The sequence below is a fragment of the Crocodylus porosus genome, unplaced genomic scaffold (genome assembly GCF_001723895.1).
Source record: "Crocodylus porosus isolate Cpor-Errol unplaced genomic scaffold, CroPor_comp1, whole genome shotgun sequence".
NCBI classification, from domain to species: domain Eukaryota; kingdom Metazoa; phylum Chordata; order Crocodylia; family Crocodylidae; genus Crocodylus; species Crocodylus porosus.
In genome coordinates this window covers 23083004-23102740 of record NW_017728950.1, presented here as the reverse complement: position 1 = coordinate 23102740, position 19737 = coordinate 23083004, and the positions used below count along the sequence as shown (strand labels likewise).

At 44.6% G+C, this 19737-nt stretch overlaps 1 protein-coding gene across 1 annotated transcript in view; it reads right to left on the bottom strand.

Annotated features, from left to right (window-relative positions):
* Window positions 1-19737, bottom strand: part of DNAH6 (dynein axonemal heavy chain 6) — a 244646-nt gene that overhangs the window by 117867 nt on the left and 107042 nt on the right. The window contains exons 35-41 of the mRNA XM_019555221.1: window positions 19179-19301; window positions 18186-18368; window positions 16152-16295; window positions 10872-11093; window positions 7125-7272; window positions 4889-5046; window positions 1548-1679 (exon numbers count right to left, since the gene is read on the bottom strand). Coding sequence (XP_019410766.1) covers window positions 1548-1679; window positions 4889-5046; window positions 7125-7272; window positions 10872-11093; window positions 16152-16295; window positions 18186-18368; window positions 19179-19301 — 1110 coding nt within the window. The remainder of the gene's footprint in view (window positions 1-1547; window positions 1680-4888; window positions 5047-7124; window positions 7273-10871; window positions 11094-16151; window positions 16296-18185; window positions 18369-19178; window positions 19302-19737) is intronic.

Here is a 19737-nt window from a genome sequence, read left to right as displayed (position 1 = left end):
ACAACAACAAAAAAATAAAACAGTGTAAAACAAAATATAAAGGTAGTTTCCTTTCACTTCAAATAGACAAGAATACAGAAGTTTAATTTTTCTTCAGATGAGCTCTGATTCCTTTCTGTAATAGTGTAAAGCAGGGGTGTCACACATAAGGCCTGTGGGCTCCTACAAGAGCTGGGAATTTAGGGGTATGCCAACCGGGGCAGGGCCCACACCAAAATCCAGGGACAGAACCTGGTTGGGGACATGTGTCATTAGTGGGGGAGAATTTAATTAACACCTGCAGCTCCATGATGTGGCTCATCCCACTGCCACACGCTGCCACCTCCAGGTCCAGACCCATGCTGGGATGCCACATGAGTTCAACATTCCTGATTTAAAGGATTTTTGCTGAACATTTATCCTAAAGAAAACCTATTCAGAATGGTAAACAAAGAATAGTAAAGATAATGTATTTTTTAAGTCCAGAACTTTAAATGGGGAGTACCTAAAATCCATCTTAGATACCTATAAATGTCACTAAAGATTTCCCAAATGCTGAGCATTCCACACTGACTCAATGTAAGCATGTGCAGGAGGATAGCATGAGTAGCTGGAGTGCTTTGTGCTCTTCTCCACTGCAGAACCACAAAAAGCAGCCATAAGTTAAACAGCCTCAGGGACTACACTAAATTATTTTTGTGTCTGCACCAACAGCAAGGACAGCCCAGAATGAGCAAGGAATAAAGGAGAAAGCCACTTTTACTTCCTCCCTGCACCTGACCTCAAGCAAGAAAGCCAAACCACCCAGTCAGTCAGATGCGACTGAAAAGAGAATACTCTGGTTTAACCAAAGAAAGTTTAAGCACATTCAAAATTTGTAAGAGACATCTGATACATATAAATATGCAGAACTGTAAAACCTGGTTGCCAAAACAAAGCTAAAAGATTAATAGTTTAATCCAAATCAATAGAAAAAGGTCCACCCTTTGGCGGCTTCAAGCCTGTACCCATTATTCAGGTCTGGCCAATTTCCATGAGACTTATTTCTTGTGTGAACAAGGGGTTGCAGCACCAGACCTGTGCTATGGGAAAATCCTGTTTTGAGGTTACTTTCAGTGATCTGGGTGAAAATGATACAACACCTATCAATATTGTGCCATCCTTATTTTGCTTAACTACAAGGGGTAGCTATTGAATCAGAGAACAAGTTTTAGCCAATTAATGTAGTGTTTCCAGAAACTAAGGTGGGGAGGAAGGAAATATTAAAGATTACATTTAAATAAAAATATACTAAACAAAACTGGAATAAAAACAATTAGGTTAAAGGCTAATATTTTTTAACATATTCTTCTTGTGTCTATAGGCTTGCTCCAACATCCTTTGAAAGCAATGGAAAGTCTCCCCTTGACTTCTAAAGCCTTTCAATTCACCTTAAGAATTTTCATAAGTTAAAAAAGTGGCATATTTTACTAAGAACTTGTTTAATATTGGACCAGATTGTGGCATGACACAATGCACAGATGAATTTGTTTTCCGTTCCTTATGGCCACACAGAAGTTGTTACTGACCTGAAAAATTTGTTTGAGACTATGCTCTGAGGGTGTTGGAAGGCACAGCATGGCGAAATGTCTTATGAACCGTGGTGTTACAGGATTACGACCACCGCCAGGAGGTGCACAGGCTGATGCAATTGTTACGTCCTATGGAAGAAATCATGTTCAACTTGTATCACAAGCAATTTGTTTAATCGTGCAAAACACGATTGATTAAACATTAGAACCCAGACCTTTATTAAGCTACTCAGAGAGAGAAGTAAGGCTGGAAGGGACTCCAAGGGATCATCTAGTCCAACCAGGGGTCAAACTTGTGACCTTGGTGCTACTGACACAACCTCTAAACAACTGAGCTAAACAGCTGCTTTTAAGGAAGTGTAATTTCTTCTTTGGCCTTTTTTAATGTCATTACAAATAATTAATTTATAAAATCCCTAAAAGCACGCTAGCCATGGGGTACTCAACCTCTTACCTGCAAAGTCATAACATCTGGCCCTGTGGGGCTCCCCACAGGTTGGAAATTTGGCAGAGGAGAGCATATAGCAGAATCAAGGCCAAGCCACCCCCTATGTGTCCAGATTGGCCAGGCTGTTCCTGCCCCCACCTGCAAACCCAGATCAGGATTGCTCCACCCTACCCTGCCTCCCCACATGCATCCAGACTGGCTAATTCTTCTCCCCACAACATCCAGATCAGGTCTGCTTTGCCCAAACCCACTCCAAGCATCCAGGCTGGGACTAGGACCAGGTTGCTCCCAACACCTTCCCAACATGTCCAGATGGGGGATGCTCTTCCCTGACCCTACCCTGGGCTGAGGGATCAAGGTGAGGCTATGCAAGCTCCTGAAGCCAGATTGGGCCCATTGACTGGATCTGGCCCATGGAGGCCCACATGGCCTGCAGGGCACAAAGGCTGGGCACAGAACAGACATGATCAGTGTTGGACAGCTCAGTACCCTTTTTCTTTATCCCAAGCCCCACGTTTTGTCTCAGGCACAATCAGATACTGGAGCCAAATTAGCTATTAGTGAATTTTCCCATCTAATACCTATTCTATTTTCTAATTTTTGATAATGGACTGTACTCCCCTTTCAACAAACAAGGAGTTTTGGGAGGCATTCTGTGGCAGAATGACTTCTGATGCTCCTTTGGTACAACAACTTCCATACAACAACCCCATCTACAGGGTGTTGCTAAATGCTTGTCAAATCCTTTGTAGTAAGTATGTGTGGAATGTTACTGGAGCCAAATTTGAAATCCTTTAGGAGGTTTACACTGTGAGAAAAGAGGCAATCTCTTTCTGAATGACACAGGAAGAGTTTTGTTAAGTTTGCCCACAATATTTTGTGAACCAACCTTCTGCTGCCATTCTGAGAAGTACTTGGAGGTTGGATGATGAGACTGATGTATTAAACAACTGAGCTGATAATCACACTGAAGAGTTGACTTTAGTCTATTAAAAAAATTACAATGTGACTGGTGCCTTATGGATTTTAAGCATGAGTTTTTGGTAATATATCTACTGGACTCACTGTATAATTAGGAAAAATGTTGAACAGCTTTCAGGCACAGAAAACTATCTAGTTGGTCTAATAAAAGATATAAGCAATAAAACCTGGCTTCTTGCATATTCTCTAGATCAACACTGCTAAACAACTCTCCAACTCAATCACAAAGTTTTTAGGTGTTTTTTCTCAATGATGCAGTCTTTACCATGATATGTTTTTGATTGTGTGTAGAGTGACAGATGCTAGGTTTCAAGGAGACTCCGTCACTAAAATAAGAGTAAAATGTTAGGAGTGGGTAGCTGCTGAGGCAGAAAGAGAACTGAGATGAGAACGGGAGAGTAACAGAGGTTCCCTGGTAACTCCTTCCTGTGGTTCCAACTCAGGAATCAGAAGGTTCCCTTTAAACCCAAATTACTTTTAAACTTTCACTCCTCCTCTAGGCACAGAATGTAATTGTCTGGTTGAAGCAGAAGGCTAGAAAACCAGGGCTACTTCCTGCCACTCCAGCCTTACCACTATCTCACTGTGTCACAAGGTAGGAAACCACTTAATTTCTGTATGTCCTCATTACTGATCTCATTACTGACCTCAGAAAGCCTTTGGTGAGTCTTCATTAATATATATACACAAACAAAATTAACTATATGACACTTTTAAACTGTATATAATACTTCGAACATGACAGTAAAGTAAAAGAATATTTAAGTTGAAAAGTGAAGCATTTAAAACTTAAAAACCCCTAGCTGAAGCAACCCTTAAAATTTAATCCCACTTCCTCATAGCTGCATGACTATACAGTCTTTTGTAGTATGACCACAGAATGGCAAGCCTCCTCCTTTCTGTAGGAGGCTTGTCTGACGCAGGGCAGAGTGCCTGGTTAGGTATGAAAGGAGCAGTAAAACAGAACACATGCTATGCCAAGAAAGAATCCCTGCATACTAAACTTGCCAGTGAGCTTTGTCTAAAGTTGAAAAGCAGAAATTAAACAGAAAGTCTTATATCTTGTTCCTATAACCTCTGATCTGGCTGCCCTGCACTGCCAAAGGTTTACAAAGAGGCCAAATATGCTGTGAGAACTAAGGACCCCCCAGGAGTTGGGGAGGGTTGGGAAAGTGTAGGGCCACTATACAAACATAGGAGTTGTGCCAAGTACAGGAGGGGGTGACTACAGAGCAGTCCTCTGGTGACAACCAGTTTGGAGAGCAGCAGTCCCTCTAATCTACTCCTAGGACCAAAGCCCTTGCAGAATATGCCCCTAAATCATGGAACTGCCACTTCCTCTTAGGAGTCTGCCTCATCCTCTTTTGAAAGTGATAGACAAAGAAAACAATGTCTGCTATAACACTTACTGTTCATTTAGTATTCATTTAGTATTTAGCACATCAAAAGACAGCCTGCAGTTGCAAAAACATCCCCAGGCCCAACAGTCAATTTCTTGCAGCAGGGAATTCTAAAGCAGCAAATTGCTTTGCTGTAGCTGGAGGCACAGGAGCATACACTATACTGCAAGTCAGGAAAAGAGACAGACCTACTGGCTAATATCAGAATTGCCAGTTGGGTAAGAAGGTTAAATCCAGAAACCAACACCTACACATAAACCTTCAAGAAGAAAAGCTTGCTGCCATGTTTCCTGTGCTGAGAGAAGCTTGTAAAACTAGGAGGTCGATGTACTTTACACTCTTCTAAACGTGACTTCTCTGGGGAACAGTGAGAAAAGACAAGAGGGGAAAACTATATTTGAAAACCAATAAGTGATGTTTAGAAGCAACAAAAAGTTGCAATGTATTAAGAATAAACAAACATCCCAAAGAAATTTATCAAAGTCACAGCATTTAAAAACTGGAATGACCTGTATTTCTTTCCAAAATAGTTTGTCTCTGTCGTAGAACCCCCCAAAGTCCAGGTACTGACGAAGAAGCTCAATAGGAGGCTGAGACCCATAACGATCCAATTTAGGCATGTTTAGGTCATCCACAAAAATAACAACTCGTTTGTTTCCTGGTGCACCTAGGAAATGAAAATAATTCAATTAATAAGCATATAAAACAGTGCTAGTACTTTCCATTTATAAAATTAAAATTAGAGATATGAAAATCAACAATTAGACTTCTTACACTTAAGAGACTAGCTGGGTCTCAAATGGACAACACTAAGAACTCTAGCTTTATTCTGCAGTGGAATAATGTTAATACTTCATACACTTAATTCACATGTAAGCATCCGCTATACCCTGTAACTGCACTGGAATCTACAACCTGAACTCAGAGACAGTACTTTGCCATTATGCAGAAGTACCTTATCTGGATCAGTTTGTATATTTAAGCATAATTGTGACAAAGTCAATATTTGAGCTGTGGATGATTACACCTGGAAACTGAAAGGCAGTCTGTTGTGGAGTGGGAAAGTGTCTAATTGTGCTTGGTTATTACAAAGCTTTAGAAAAAAGGAAGAGAACTGAGGTCACTATGGATACCGCTATTGAGGTCCTTCACTTTTATTGATTGTGTCAAATTGTAATTTGATAAAATGTAACCCTTAAGGGCATCTATACATGTGCTCCAGTATGGAAAGGGGGGAAGGGCTTTAATTAGAGCAGCTCTGAGAACCACTCTAATTAAAAGCACCCTCAGATCACAGGTACTCAGCCTCCTACACTTCAAAATGATGGCAAGGGAACTTGAACTAAGACTTGTTTGACAAGCTTTAGTTCAACTGCCCACACCACCATTCTGAAGCACAAAGATTCTGAATAGATGTGATGTGGAGGCTGCTGGAGCATGTTAATTAATGTGCTCCAAGCAGACTCCATTAGTTGAGTCTGCTTTGACGTGTGCTAATTAGTACACATTGGAGCATACGTCTGGAGTGTGTATAGGGGGCTCTAAGTTTTTAGTATGGAAATGTTACATGTATTAGTCAATAAGCTGTTTGTAAATAGTAACTCTTATATTTAAGGCAGGGCAGAATAAACCCTAGGGTGGCGGTACAGCTTACCTTTAACCTTTTCTTTCTGAAGGCACTTAATATGGGAGCATCCATGCATTAGAGGGTGTTAAATGGTGCTAAATACCCTCTAAGCATCTTAAAGTTATGCCACTTTGGGCAATGGCTATCTTTGAGATGTTCTACATAGCTCAAGCTAAGGTATCGTTAGTCTGTTCCAAGAAGAAAAAACAACCAATGTGCACAGCGTCCCAGGATGCATGGCTACCAGCCCCTGTACCCCTGACAAACTTTCCACCCTCCCAAGCTCTACTGGCCAGGGGGAGGTACTGGCCCCAAGACAACACCCCCACCTGGCCCCAGCTGGCATGACCCCAGCCCACATGGCACCAAGTACCCCAAGAGACCTGATCTGGGACTGTGTGCCAGAAGCCAGGAATGTAGCCCTCTTTTCAAAGGCCTAAGCCTTTGCCCCACCTCTGGGCAGCTCCCCCCTAGCCAGGAAAATCTGGGGTGGGAGAAAGGGGGCTGTAGCTTTCTTCCCCAGTCTTCGACTTTCCTAGGTGGGGAAGGAGAGAAAGGGCTGCCTAACTGCACTTAAACCCCGGCTCCTGGTTCTGCCTCTGCTCACCAGGCCCTCCAGTGGCAAGGTAGAGTTGTGCAGGTCAGAGATGGACTTAACCTTCAACCACTCTGAAACTACTCCAACTTCAACACTGCTCAATATTCCACGGATTTACAACGGTTTAAGGGTAACCTGTAACAGCAACCTTACAGACCAAATGAAAAGGTTAGCCTCTAAGGCTGTTTTTCCTGCACCCTGTTTTTCCTTCTGCTTCACTTCTAACATAGCTCTCTATTATAAATAAGTATCCTTTCATGCTGCCTAATATAACAATAGTTATGTTAAAATAGATTTTAAATCTCTTATACTTCAATACTGGCCTTAAGTGTAAAACTGAAAGAACTGCATTTGTATAATAATAGAACTGAACTTTTACTTGCTGTGTTTGAATTTGGCAGTGTGTTTTCCTTGAAGCTAGCCCTCATGGTCACCATATTTTTAAATAATTAAAATAATACACAAAATACTTTACAATTATTGAAATTTGAATAAGGGAATACAGAATTAAAATCAATACCTAAAATATTTTTCCTTTTCTTTTCTAATTTGGACTCAATGATCTCTTGTGTTCTTGCAGATGATGTCTGAGCAGAAAAGTTTAGGTAAACGGGCACATAGCCTGCTTCTTCTTGTATTCGGTTGAGTAGTCCCCTTGCAACTACAGACTTTAATTAAAAGATGTAAAAATAGTAATAACTGCAAAGTAAATGCAGCTGTATGCACACATCCATATGATTCTATTACACAATGATTTTGGTAAATCACCACATTTGAAGAGCACATAACATGACTAAGTAAAAAAAGTGGAACAAACAGCTAAACAAAGGGCCAGATCCTTCTTTTCCTCCTGGACTTACCTTTCCTTTGCTCCAGACACCCAGTTAGTCCCATCCCCCCTGCCATCCAAAGGAGCAACGTGAGCACCCTTGTAATCAATTCTCAAGTTACAGGAATATGGGAGCCATGCCTGCTTCCCATGAAGTCTCTTCTCTGCCTCTGCTACTTTGGGACAAAGGAATCATCCTACTAGGTCATATCAAGTTCCCCTGTCCTTTTAGCCCAGTATCCATTCTCTGATAACAGCTATTACCAGCTGATTCAGTGGAAGCTATACTGCAGTAACCAGTTATGCAATGACTTGCCAAAGTAAAGTGTCCTCCTAACACTTCTTCCTAGCTCCCAATAACTTTTAGGGTGGATTCTATTTTTATTATTCTCCATCTTCCATCCTGGTGCATCCTAACATCCTGTCTATGTTTTTTATGGCTACTACAAAATGAGCTATGCAGAATTCTGCCAAGTCCCCTTTCCTGAGTTTCAATAGCAACTGGAATTGAGCATGGCATACAAGTAACTGAGATTATTTTCTCCAGTGGGAATTACTTTGCATTTGTCAACATTAAATTCTCTCTCTCATCACCAGGGATCTGGGTTTTTGTTTGCAACAGAAAAATGTGGTAAAACCCAGATTTTCTCATTTTAAGGAAAAAAACCTGGGTTTTCTCTTTTCAAGGAGAAAAACACGGGGAATCATGGGTTTTCCCCACTGACTGGCAGAGTTCCAGCCTGCAAGGGGCTGGGGAAAGTGGGAGGAGGGTGATCAGACAGGTGGCACCATGTGCATGTGTGAGCGTACACATGCACATGGCAGCCAGAAGCATGGGCACTGCAGGTAAGTCTGTGGCAGGGTGGGGATTGGGGCCACCATAGGGAGGGAGGGAGGGAGCTGGGCAAGGCTGGGGCTGAGGATGCTACTCAGCCTGGGTGGTATGTGGGGGCAGAGACCCAGAATGCATGGCCATAGGGCCTGGTCAGGAACAGGGCCGTGAACAACTCATCCAGAGGGCAGTGGGTGGGCCTAGCACCCCGCCTCTGTGCACACTCCTGGGGGCAGCACAGGGGTCATGGTGGTGGCATCAGGCTTCCCCACCCTGCTGTGCCCTGCCACACTGGGTCTCATCTGCTGGGCTGCTGGGGCCCCTGGGGGCAAGGCAGCAGTGAGGGGAGTCTGAACTGATAGCGGGCAGCATGCAACCCCCACCCCTCATCCCAATGGGTTTGATATGACTCGGGCCATTCTGCCCATGGGGAAAAGGGAGCCAGGCTCTGCTCCACCGCAGCAACCACCGCCTCCCACATGTGGCAGCCAGGGCTTGAGGCTGCTGAGGGGCAGGGGGCTTCAGACCCAGGTCCCTGGCCCCATAGCCCTGGCAGCTAGAGGCCTCCTCTGGCAGGGCTGGAGGTGGTTGGGGGCTGTGGGTGAGAAGTAAGGGGCACAAATAGGGCCAGGGAGCTGCACTTGAGTGAGGGACACAAGCAGGGTTGGGGGGGGCTGTGGGTGGGGAGTGAGGGGCACCAGCAGAGCCAGGGAGATATGGCTGGGGAGTGAGGGGCACTGGCAAATTATGGGGCAGGTGTGAGGAGCAATAGAATAGTAAGGGCACTGGCATATCAGGGCTGCTGAGCACCACAAAGCAGCACAAGTGGGGCAGCCACATCTGGACCTGTGTCCTAGTGAGCAAAGGGGGCAGGGGGAGCTCTGATTTTCCATGATAAAAAACCCAAAATCAAACACCAAAATGTATAGGTATTTAGAATTCATTTTATCGAGGCACTGGTAGGCTTGCAAATTGCTTTAAAATAGTAAATATATCAGTAAAACATTCTGTTCAACTTATACCTATATAAATAAATAAATAAATAAATAAATGGTGGCTCATTTTAATCACAGAAAAACATGGATTTGGGTTCTTTAAATCAGAGAATGTGCTATTTGAAAACAGAGAAAACCAGGATCCCTGATCATCACATTACTATCATGTAGGCTTCTAGTTTATGTCCCACTGAAGCTCCCTAATTTCTCTAGTCCTGACTAATGTGAATAATTTCATATCTTCTGCAAATCTGGTCATTTCCTTTCCCCTAAGTTTTAAAGCTCATTAACAAACACATTCAAAACTAGAAGACCTAATATGGAACCTTGAAGCACCCCATCATTATCCTTTGCCATAATAACATTGATTGTTTATTTCTACTTCTAGTTTTCTCAGTCTCTCAGCTGCATTATCATAGTTTGGTTATGTCAGCACTGTGACTCCAGCTCACAGACATATCTGAATTAGTTTTATATTATCCAGCTTTACATTAGCTAACTGGATACTGCTGGCAGGGTAACCACAGCAGTACAGAGCTTAGTGCGAATTGCAGAACCCACCTGAGAAGCTGGGTAAATACTTGGTTGGTTAGCCTGCACTGAGTTCATGGTTTCAGTGGGAGAAGGACTCAAACTAGCAATTTCAAAGTTAACTGAGGCCTCTATGAGTGGCTGCAGTGTAAATATTGTATGTCATCACTGTTACCAGAACCATGTACGTCCAGGATGAGTCTCTCTCCAACATCTCTTACCATGAAAACTGATACAAACCAATCATTTAACTTCCTTGACTCAGGGACTCACCTATCTACCAGATGCTGCAACACCTTGCTTCCCACTCAACAGTTCCCATACTCATATCCCAGTTCCCTCTTCTTCAGTAATATCTCCCCTCGTCCCAAATTCCCCCTGCCCTCACCACCCACAATAACCTTGTCCTAATGAATACTAAATGATAGCCAGGAAAAATTAGGCAGTATACAACTCAGAAGTATTTCTATGTCTTGATGTCTGAGTGTAAGGCAGTACATTTTGAAAACCACACCTGATCAATTCCAAAGTTTTAGAGAATGTTCTCAATATCAAGAGGCACAAACCTATTGACTCAGGTGGAATTAAATAATGGGAGAAGCCTAACTGCCAGCAAAATCACCATTTAGGTAATCAAGGTACAGGGATGAAGCAGTGGTCCCAGACTTAAGAAAATGAGGATAGTGTCAAGGTTGCTTGCCCTTTCATCCCATTCTTGTCTTGCTTCCCCCTCAGCTAGGTCCCTTGCCAGCACTCTGGGTCAGGTGAAGCCCACTCAAAGTGAACCCATTTTCTATACCCCACCAAATGACTCTCCCCTGCCTCTGGTATAAACCCTACTGATTTTGGAAAAATCTTAAACAGTGAAAACACTAAATTTCTGTGGAGATATACTTTTCAAGTTTTCTGATTTTCACTAGAATCAAGGTTCTGGTGGGAGGGTGAGGGGATCTAATCCGATGGCTCTGAAGGCCTGATGGAGTATACAAATTGATTTACACAAGCAGCTTTGGGTATGATTGCACTGCACAATCCACCTTGTGCTTTGCATTGTGCAGAGGACATACTCTAGATCCTTACCTTGCCCACACCAGTGATCCCTGTGAACAGTACAGAATGTCTGACAGCTAACAGTTTTTCCAGTAGGTAGCCATAACGCACTGTGTCTGTAGTTGGAACAAGCATTTCAAAAAATGGTACTTGTCTGCTATATTTGAAAGTCGGTGTAATCCTTTCCCAGGGATCAAGTCGCTTGCTATCAAAATCCATGTATACACTCCACAAATCACCAGAGCTTGGAAGCTACGGAGACAAAACACTTCTAAATCATGCTTAACAACATTTACATCTTAAAAACACAGCACAGCTGAAGATCTTTCAATCCTTTCAGATCTCTGCACTTTTCAGAGACACTTTATGACAAACTGAATTCCCATCTCTTCCATACTAGGTGCATCTACACCTGCCCCTGACTGCTCATTTGGTACTGCACAGTCATTTAGTACTTGCTTTAGTACTAAATGCAAATTTAGTACTGCGCATTTGGTACTGTGCAGTCCCAGTGGTGCATGGTAATTTTTAGATGCTATGCTGCCATAGTGACAAGCTACAGTGATGCAGTTCGTCACTATGGCAATGCAGTGTTGGCATCATGTTTGTGCCCATCGATGCTACGTCACTGTAGTGATGAGCTATGTCACTGTAGCTCATTGCTACAGCAATGTAGCATCTCATGTAGATGCGCCCACTGTTCCTCTATTAGCCTGTTCCCCACACAGAATTCAGAATGACATACTTAAATTATTTTGGTAGCTCTTTGTAATAGATGTCATACAAACATCATGCTCATCGGGCTTAATGCAGAAATGGTACTAGTGTGAAAATCATTAGATTAATCAAATGGCTCCAAAGTAGAAAGCTTGCTATTGACCTGACGACAACTTAGCCTGATGTCAGCTGATGTAAGCCATGCAGAGAGTTTCAACAAAGCACTCAAATACTGAATACCATCTGCTGGCAGCACAGATATCTCTGCACAGGGATAATCTGTGGAAATGGCTCCTGAAATGGTCCCCTCACATTTGGAGCACCCTTTCAACATGTCTTTGGCCCATTGCCTCCTATCCATCACTCTGAGAGAATGTTTGAGTGCTGGCAAGGCACTTGCTTAGTGAACACTTCCAGGATAAATTTTCAATTTTAATTGCTTTTCAAAATGTCCCCAAGAGAAGGAATGAGGAGGAAGTAGAGCACCTTACAGAATGCTCCAAACTGGGTTCAAAAGCTAGGAAATGAAATGGAAGGGAGGAGACAGGCGAGTCAGCACTCTACACCAGAGGCTGCAGCGTTTCAAAAGGGCAAATGCTATAGCCCTTTTGGAGATGCCCAAGGGCCAGCTATACCACTTAGGATTTTGACTCTGCATTGCAATATGAAGCTTTCAGGGATTTTGCTGTTTAATGAAAGTCACCACCCTAAATTTGACATCTAGGCTCTCTCAAGTGCCTAAGAATGGGGTCCACAAAAACGAGCAAACTGAGCAAGAAACTGTCTACGATTACCAGCAGAAAATGCCAAGGAGAGCACTGTAGCTTCTGTCACCTGAGAGGAGGCAACTCCCTCCACTTAAGATTCAAAGACATGAACCTTCACATGATGTCAATCACCTAAGCCAGGTCATTGCTATATCACAAAATGTGAATGAGAAGGCCTTTCCAGTGGCCCAAGAATTACAGCACTCATTTGGGTTGTGGGAAACCAGAATTAAATCCCTCTTCTGTCTAACTGGGCATGTCTACACAAGATGCTTTACTGAGCAGTAGACCAATTTACTGTGCAGTAAGTATCACACATGAAAACACTTACTGTCCAGTAAACTGGTTTGTCCCACGGTCAATTTGCTACCTGCAAATACACAAAGTATTGCATAGGTAGCAAATTAACTGCAGAGTAGTTACTGTGCAGTAAGGCATGTTGGAAGTAAATTTACTCCTGGTCAGCTGAGCAATGGGGGCAGGAGATTGCTCCTTGCCTCCAAGAGCTGCCTGCTGCTGGGGCAGGCTCTGATAGCAGAGCCTGGGCTGGGACAATGTCCCCCTGCCCTGGAAGCTCCCAGCCCTGCTCTGCAATTGGAATAGGGGCTGGGAGATTGCTCCCTTCCCCCAGGAGATGCCTGCTGCTGGGTTGGGCTCCACCATCAGAGCCCACCCTGACAGCAAGCATGCCCTGGGTGCAGGGAGTAATCTCCAAGCCCCAACTCCAATTGCGGAGCCAGGGCTAGGAGCTGCCTGCATGGAGAGAGTTCTCTGCCCAGCCTGGAGCTGGCTGGGACCTACTCCAGACTGAGACAGTTTCAGCCAGCCAGCCCAGGCTGCATGGAAATGTCTGCACATGCAGTCTGGGGCTGTTCAGGAACTGTCCCAGTTTGGGGCAGGTCCCAACCAGCTGCAGATGGACAAAGAATTCTTCCTGTGCAGCCACAGGCCATGGAGAAATCTGCACATGCTGACTGGGAACTGTCACACTGCAGCCAGCTCTGGGCTGCACATGCAGAGTTTTCTGAGCAGCCCAGGGCTGAATGGGAACTGTCCCAGTCTCAGACTGGTCCCAGCCTCGTACCCTGATCAAGCAACTGAGGCATGGGGCTTGGGAGCTGTAGCAGAGGAGCAGGTCCCTTCTCTCTGCCCTGATTCACCAGTGGGGCAGCTAGCTGTGAGCCCCTGGCTGGGTGGGTAATCTCCACCCAGCCAGGGGCTCACTGCTACCTGCCCCACCGGTGGAACAGGTCCTAGCCACTCCCAGCTGAGCAGGGAATCCCTGCCCAGCCAGTGGCTCACTGCTAGCAGCTCCACCAGTGGATCAGGGCATGGGCCTGCCCTTCCCCCACAGCTCTTTCCCAGTCCCATGCTCCCAGTCTTGGAGCTAGGACAAGGAGCTCCCTACTGCCAGGGAAGGGGGACATTTTCCCAGCCTGGGCTCCACCATTGGAGACCACCCCAGCAGCAGGCAGCTCCTGGGGACAGGGAGCAATCTCCCAGCCCCTACCAGGAGACAGCTGTTTCCTGGCCCCATGCTGTCTGCCAGCCCTTGGGGTAGCATCCGGGGGGAGCCTTGCACTCCCCCTGGCTGCTGCAAGGGGGCAGAGCAGGGTGAGAGCAGCCCTCTCGAGGCTGCTCCCATTATAAGCAAATCTGCTCCCAAACGCCTGCATGTGTAGATACCTGCCCAGGGTGGGTTTACTCCACAATAAATTACTGAGAAGTAAACTCATCCAGCAGCATTTGCACATGTAGCCATGCCCACTGGCTTTAAATATACTCTTCTATTTCTTAGAATACTGCCCAAACATCTTGTAGAACTAACTAGTCTTACATGGGTCTCTCCCAGTCTCTCCTGTTTAATCTGCTCCACTTAGTAAAATAATTAAATATTTCTTAGGTCAGAGAAAGGAAAAGATAGAGACTGACTCTATAAGCTCAGTGGCTAGAGTGCTTCTCTGAGATGAAAGAGGTAGGTCCTGGTCTCTGTTCCAGGAAATATTTAATTATTTATACCAGAGCTATCCAATTTCAAGGTGGCTGGGGGATCACAGGCCCCACAGACTGCACCAGCAGGGGCTGCACCACATGGGCAGCACTAGTAGGGGCAGCTGTGTGGCACTGTGTTGCCCCACCTCCTGGGGCAAGGAAGGGTCATGCAGCAGAAACCAAAGGGAGGGAAGGAAGCCCTGAGACCCCAGCTTCTGTTGGGGCAATAGGGGCAGCAGCAGTTGGGTGGGAGTCTGGGGGCTGCATGTGAACCCCTCACAGGTTGCCCATTGGACAGCCCTGACATAAGAAATGGAAGAGCTTCAATAGATAAGACTGAGAAACATCTACCCCAGCCAGAATACTTTTCAGTTTTGTGCTTAGAGCACGTTGGGATGTGGCAGACAGAGCCATCCATAGGGTACAGAGAATCAGGGCAACTGCCCCAGGCTCTGCGCTTTGGGAGGTCCCACGCTTTGACATTACAAAAAAGAACCTGTCCCAGAATGCAGGAGGGAGCAGCTTGGCAAGAACCACTGGGCAGGGAACTGAGGTGAGAGGAGGGTGATGTCCCCTGTCAAGGGTGAGCTGCAACGCTGGGAACTCAAGCAGCTCTGGGGCTCCAGGGCCAAGGGGTGGCAAGAGCCAGAGCTGGAACCGGCTGTTGGCACTGGACCCACGCAGCGCCCTGCAAACCCCCTATTCCAGAGCCCCATGCAGGGTACAGGAGATGCCAACCCCACCCAACAGGGGCTGGCAGTGCCCCATGGAATGGGCCAATGGCAGGTAAGCCCTGCTCCTGGCTCTGAGAGCTGGGGCAGAGGTGCTGCCTAGCACCTGGCCTGCAGCACAGTATGGCCTGGAGGCCCTGCTCCCAGGCACCAGAGCTTGGCTTTGCTTGGGGCCCCCCACCACAAGGGCATCTCCAACCCAACCCAACCCAGCTTGCCCAGCATGGCCTTCACCTCAGCTCTCCCATGCTGCAGGCAGCCTCCTGGGGCAGGCTGTGCCAACAGCAGTGTCCTCAGTGCCAGCGCCAAGGTCAGGGCTGCTGCCTCCATCCTGCTCTGCAGCCTGCACTGCCTGGCTCTCCTAGCCCCAGCCCCACAGCCAGTGAGTGCCGAGCCAGGAGCCACAGCCCTGCCCCTGCCCTCCCAGTGGATTTCAAAATGTAGGCAGTGCAATACTGATAGCAATCAGTGAGTTTTTTTTTAATTGTATGAATTTCTTTTTAATTGTATAAAAGTGTCAAGGGGGTCCTACACAGGCTGATTTGTCCTGGGCCCCACATGCCCCTCAGGTTGGCCCTGGTGGTAGATATGTGTTCAAATACCAAATCAGGCAAAGGACAAATTTAAAACCAAGTCTCCTACATCCTAACTGAGTGCTTTAGCCATTGGCCTATTTGGCATAAGGAGGATAGTATCTTCTCTTCCTGATTGCCTTCTGTGTGTGTAGGGGGGTCGAGGAGTGGTGGATTCAAAACATAGTTACTACATTGGGCCCTGTAGGTGAGATAAGTGATGAAAATCAGTGTGTTCATCTTCATTCTGAATCATCATTTATACCCGCAGAGCATGATTGCAAAACCATGGGAAAATGCTGCTCTTTTTATTTGGCACAACTTTGTATACGGCCTAGGTGAAAATGACTGTGCAAGGGTCAAGGCAATGAAGAATTAAGCTACTATTTCTTTAAAAGTACCGTGGGATATTTCAGGTCCACAACTGATAAGACTTTTGGTTTACATCGGAAAGAGAACAATTCTTTGTTACATTACTGCTTTTATAAACACAAAATATTGTACATGCTCACAAGTCAACTATTTCTTTACCTTGGCATCAGGATTATCCTCAAACTCTTGTCTTAAGAATGTATCAAAAGCATCCCAGTTGTTTTCAGTTAAATTTCCACCCACTGACCACAATAAGCAGAAAACAAATGTCTGGCAGACTATAGTATTTAATTTTAATTGCTCCTGGAAGAAAAAGACAAGTCTGTTAAAAACATTTCTTTTGGGCATTTCTTTTCTGTTCAGTAGTATCTCGAAAAAAAACTTATGTGGCCTGAAATGTGAATTAGCTACTAACAACAGAATGCATGAAGAGTGAATGAAGCCACTTCTTAATACAAGGGGAATTGAATTAAAAAATGGACATGGACATAAGATCCAAGCCTACGCACAGATGATGCCAAGCTGCCTTTTAGTGGACTGCATTTTGGTTATCAGCATGCACTTGTGAAGGAATGTTTGGAGTGCTGTAGCAAGTAGCAACTGACTCCCTTTCTTTCACTCTTATCACAAATTGCTGCTCTTTAGACTGAAAAAGCAGATGCTTAAGAATAGAGTAAGCATATTTAGAACTAACATTCTTCAACAGTAAAATCCACAGGAAAGAACAGAGGCCCAACCACCTCTGGAAAAGTTGGTGGACTGAGTTTCCAATTCATTCTTCACTCAGCACACATGCAGATGCACCCACTGTAAAGCAAATGAATAGGCTAAAGTTCACTCTAGGAAAGAAATTAGCACACTGCTTATACACAACTTAAACTGCCCCAAAGACAGCATACATTATACACACAAGATCTCTATTGGACCTCAGGCCAAGAATAAAGCAAAGCAAATTGTGTTTGTTAGTAAAATATATATTAAAATCTTACAGATTAATTAAAAGTTGGCAATTCAATCGCAGGTTCTAATCATATAATAAACTGTTTCCTGTTTTCTGATAAAGACTTTTCATTCTGCTCAAATACAGGTTTAGAAATGTCTGAAATTATGCTCTTACATTTCTATATCCTGCTAACACTATCAACACTTGCTTTCTTACTTTTAGATGCATTTGAAATGCAAATTGCTATTTGCTCTGGTTGAAACTGCTTCTCTCCATGTTAGTTTTCAGAATGTTGCACTGAGCAGAAATGTTTCAGTGTTACTCTAAATAAATTATGCCTTTGGAATATCAGTCATGTATATCAAGGCTGGTCAACTCGTGGCCCCCAGCAGCTTCCAACAGATTAACCTGTGGCCTCGGGGCTTCTGGTCCAGGCACCACTCTCTCCATCACTCTGCTGCTTTTGCTGCTGGGGTCTCCAGGCTCCCACTCACTCCTCAAGTTCCTACTGCCCACCCCCACCCTCAGGGGTGGGGTGGTACAATGCAGTCCATGGACAGGGAACTGTATATCAGAATTGTGAATAAATGTTTTCATATATTGACAGTTCGCTCATCCCCCTGCTTTACCGTAGCAAGTTAAAGGGTGCCATGAGTGGCGTGTGCCCCTGGCAGCTGGTGAGGCACAGCTGCACTGGCGGTGGTGGAAGCGCGGTGGCGACGGAAGCATGGCAGCAGTGAACAGGTAGCTCCTGCAGATGATGCCAGCACTGTTGGCAGTAGGGGGTAGGGGTGGCGAGCGCTGACCAGGGGTCGATGATCACCTGCAGGCACCGCTGGCAGCAGCTAGTGGGGATTGCTGACTGCCTGCAGACACTGCCGGTGGTATCAGCAGTGGGGTGGCAAGTGGCGACCACCTGCAGACACCACCGATGGTGTTGGTGGCGCCTTTTTGCAGGGGGTGCACTGCCACACTCAGGGGGTGCACGTGCACCTGCATGCACCCCCTATGCATTGCCCCTGAAGGGTGCTTTTGATTTTCCAAGTATTATGCCAAGTAGTTGTGTGTGAGGGTTGTTTCTGAAGTTTTAAGAATAGATTCAACAAATCCTTTTCTAGGATGGCTTAAACAGGGATGATTCTGCCTTGAGCAGGAAGTTGGACTAAATGACCTCCTGAGGTCCCTTCCACCTACACTTATCTATAATTCTACCTTAAGTGCCTTATATAGGAGTACATAAATATTTTTACCATTTTAAGATCAGGACCTCCTTTTCCAAATAGCAGAGACTCCAGTAAACAACACAGGGTAGAAACTTTGCTTATATCCACTTGTGGAATAGCTTGTGAGCACTTTTTATTGACGAACTTTAGAGTATCTTCAACATACCGACAAAATAGATTAAACAAATACTCTTTTGTGTCTTCATTTAACTAAAATTAAAACAACATTTTTGTTAATAATACACTGCTTTTTAAACACAACACACTTCATAACAGCAATCTCTAAAGCGTCCCGAACATACACAATATATTGATACTTTGCACCTGTAGACACACACTCACTTATAGATATTATAAGCATGCAATTGAGGGATTATACTTGTAAGACTATTTCTGCAACTCTAATTCAAATGGGGAATCTTAATTCACATGAGCAGTCCCATAAAGACTGCTCTGAAATATCTCAAAACTCAGAAATTCTGTGAATTATGAAACATCATAACCAGAAGGAAATATGATTACATCCTGCTTGCCACCAACCAGCTTTGAGGTAAGCAGACTATTCCAACTGTTCTCTGAGCCTAACCTGCATAAAATGAACCGCGCCAAACAGGAGATTTTACCACATGTTTAAATCTCCTATGAAATATGAATTTTCATTTCTACCTGGGAGAACTTTTACAATCTTTTCTCCTATGCCTGAAGAAGGGTGTTTGTACCCAAAGCTTGTAATTAAAGATTTTTTTTGCAAAATTCTGGTTGGTCTAATAAAAGATATCACCTCTGCCATGAGTTCTGATTCATTCAAAATTCAGAAGTGCACAGATATATGCTTTGTATATTTGTAAATATATTCTGTCCATGTTAATGCATTCCATAACATAATTTATTATATTTAATGGTTCCTTAGAATTTATTTCCTTCAATATTTACTAAATAACTTCTTGTCAATAAGTTATTTCAGGGGAGTTTGGAAAAAGTGTCATGCCTTCATGTAAGCATAATTTTTCTGTCACCTACTTTATTTGCAAGAGTTGCTATCCAAGTCTTAACATATGGTATCCACTTCAGTTCCTCTGGGTCAATGTATACCATTCCACATCGGCTAACTGTTGCAGGGGAAGCAACTTTTAGATCCTGTACCTGAAATGTATGGATACTGTACATTAAATACCATACACCACAGTTAAAATGCACATAATAGTTCTAGTTCCCTTCACCCTGATCTCACTTGTGGGGAGACATTCAAGTATATGAGCTATTCACTTCCTTATTTGGAGGTAACTTTTATTCAAGTTAGCTTCTTTAAATGGCTTTAAACGGCTCAGAGCACCCCCAGCCAGGTCATGAGACGCTACAGGGAGTTGGGAGCGAGGCTTAGGGGTCTGGGAGCTCAGGTGGTGTTTTCGTTGATCCTCCCAGTCTCAAGCTATGGGCTGAGGAGGGAGAGGAGGATCCACTCAGTGAACCGAAGACTGCGGAGATGGTGACATCAGGAAGGCTTTGGCTTCCATGACCACAGCCCGCTCTTTGGCGAGAGAGGCAGCGAGCTGCTGGGAAGAGATGGCCTCCACCTCTC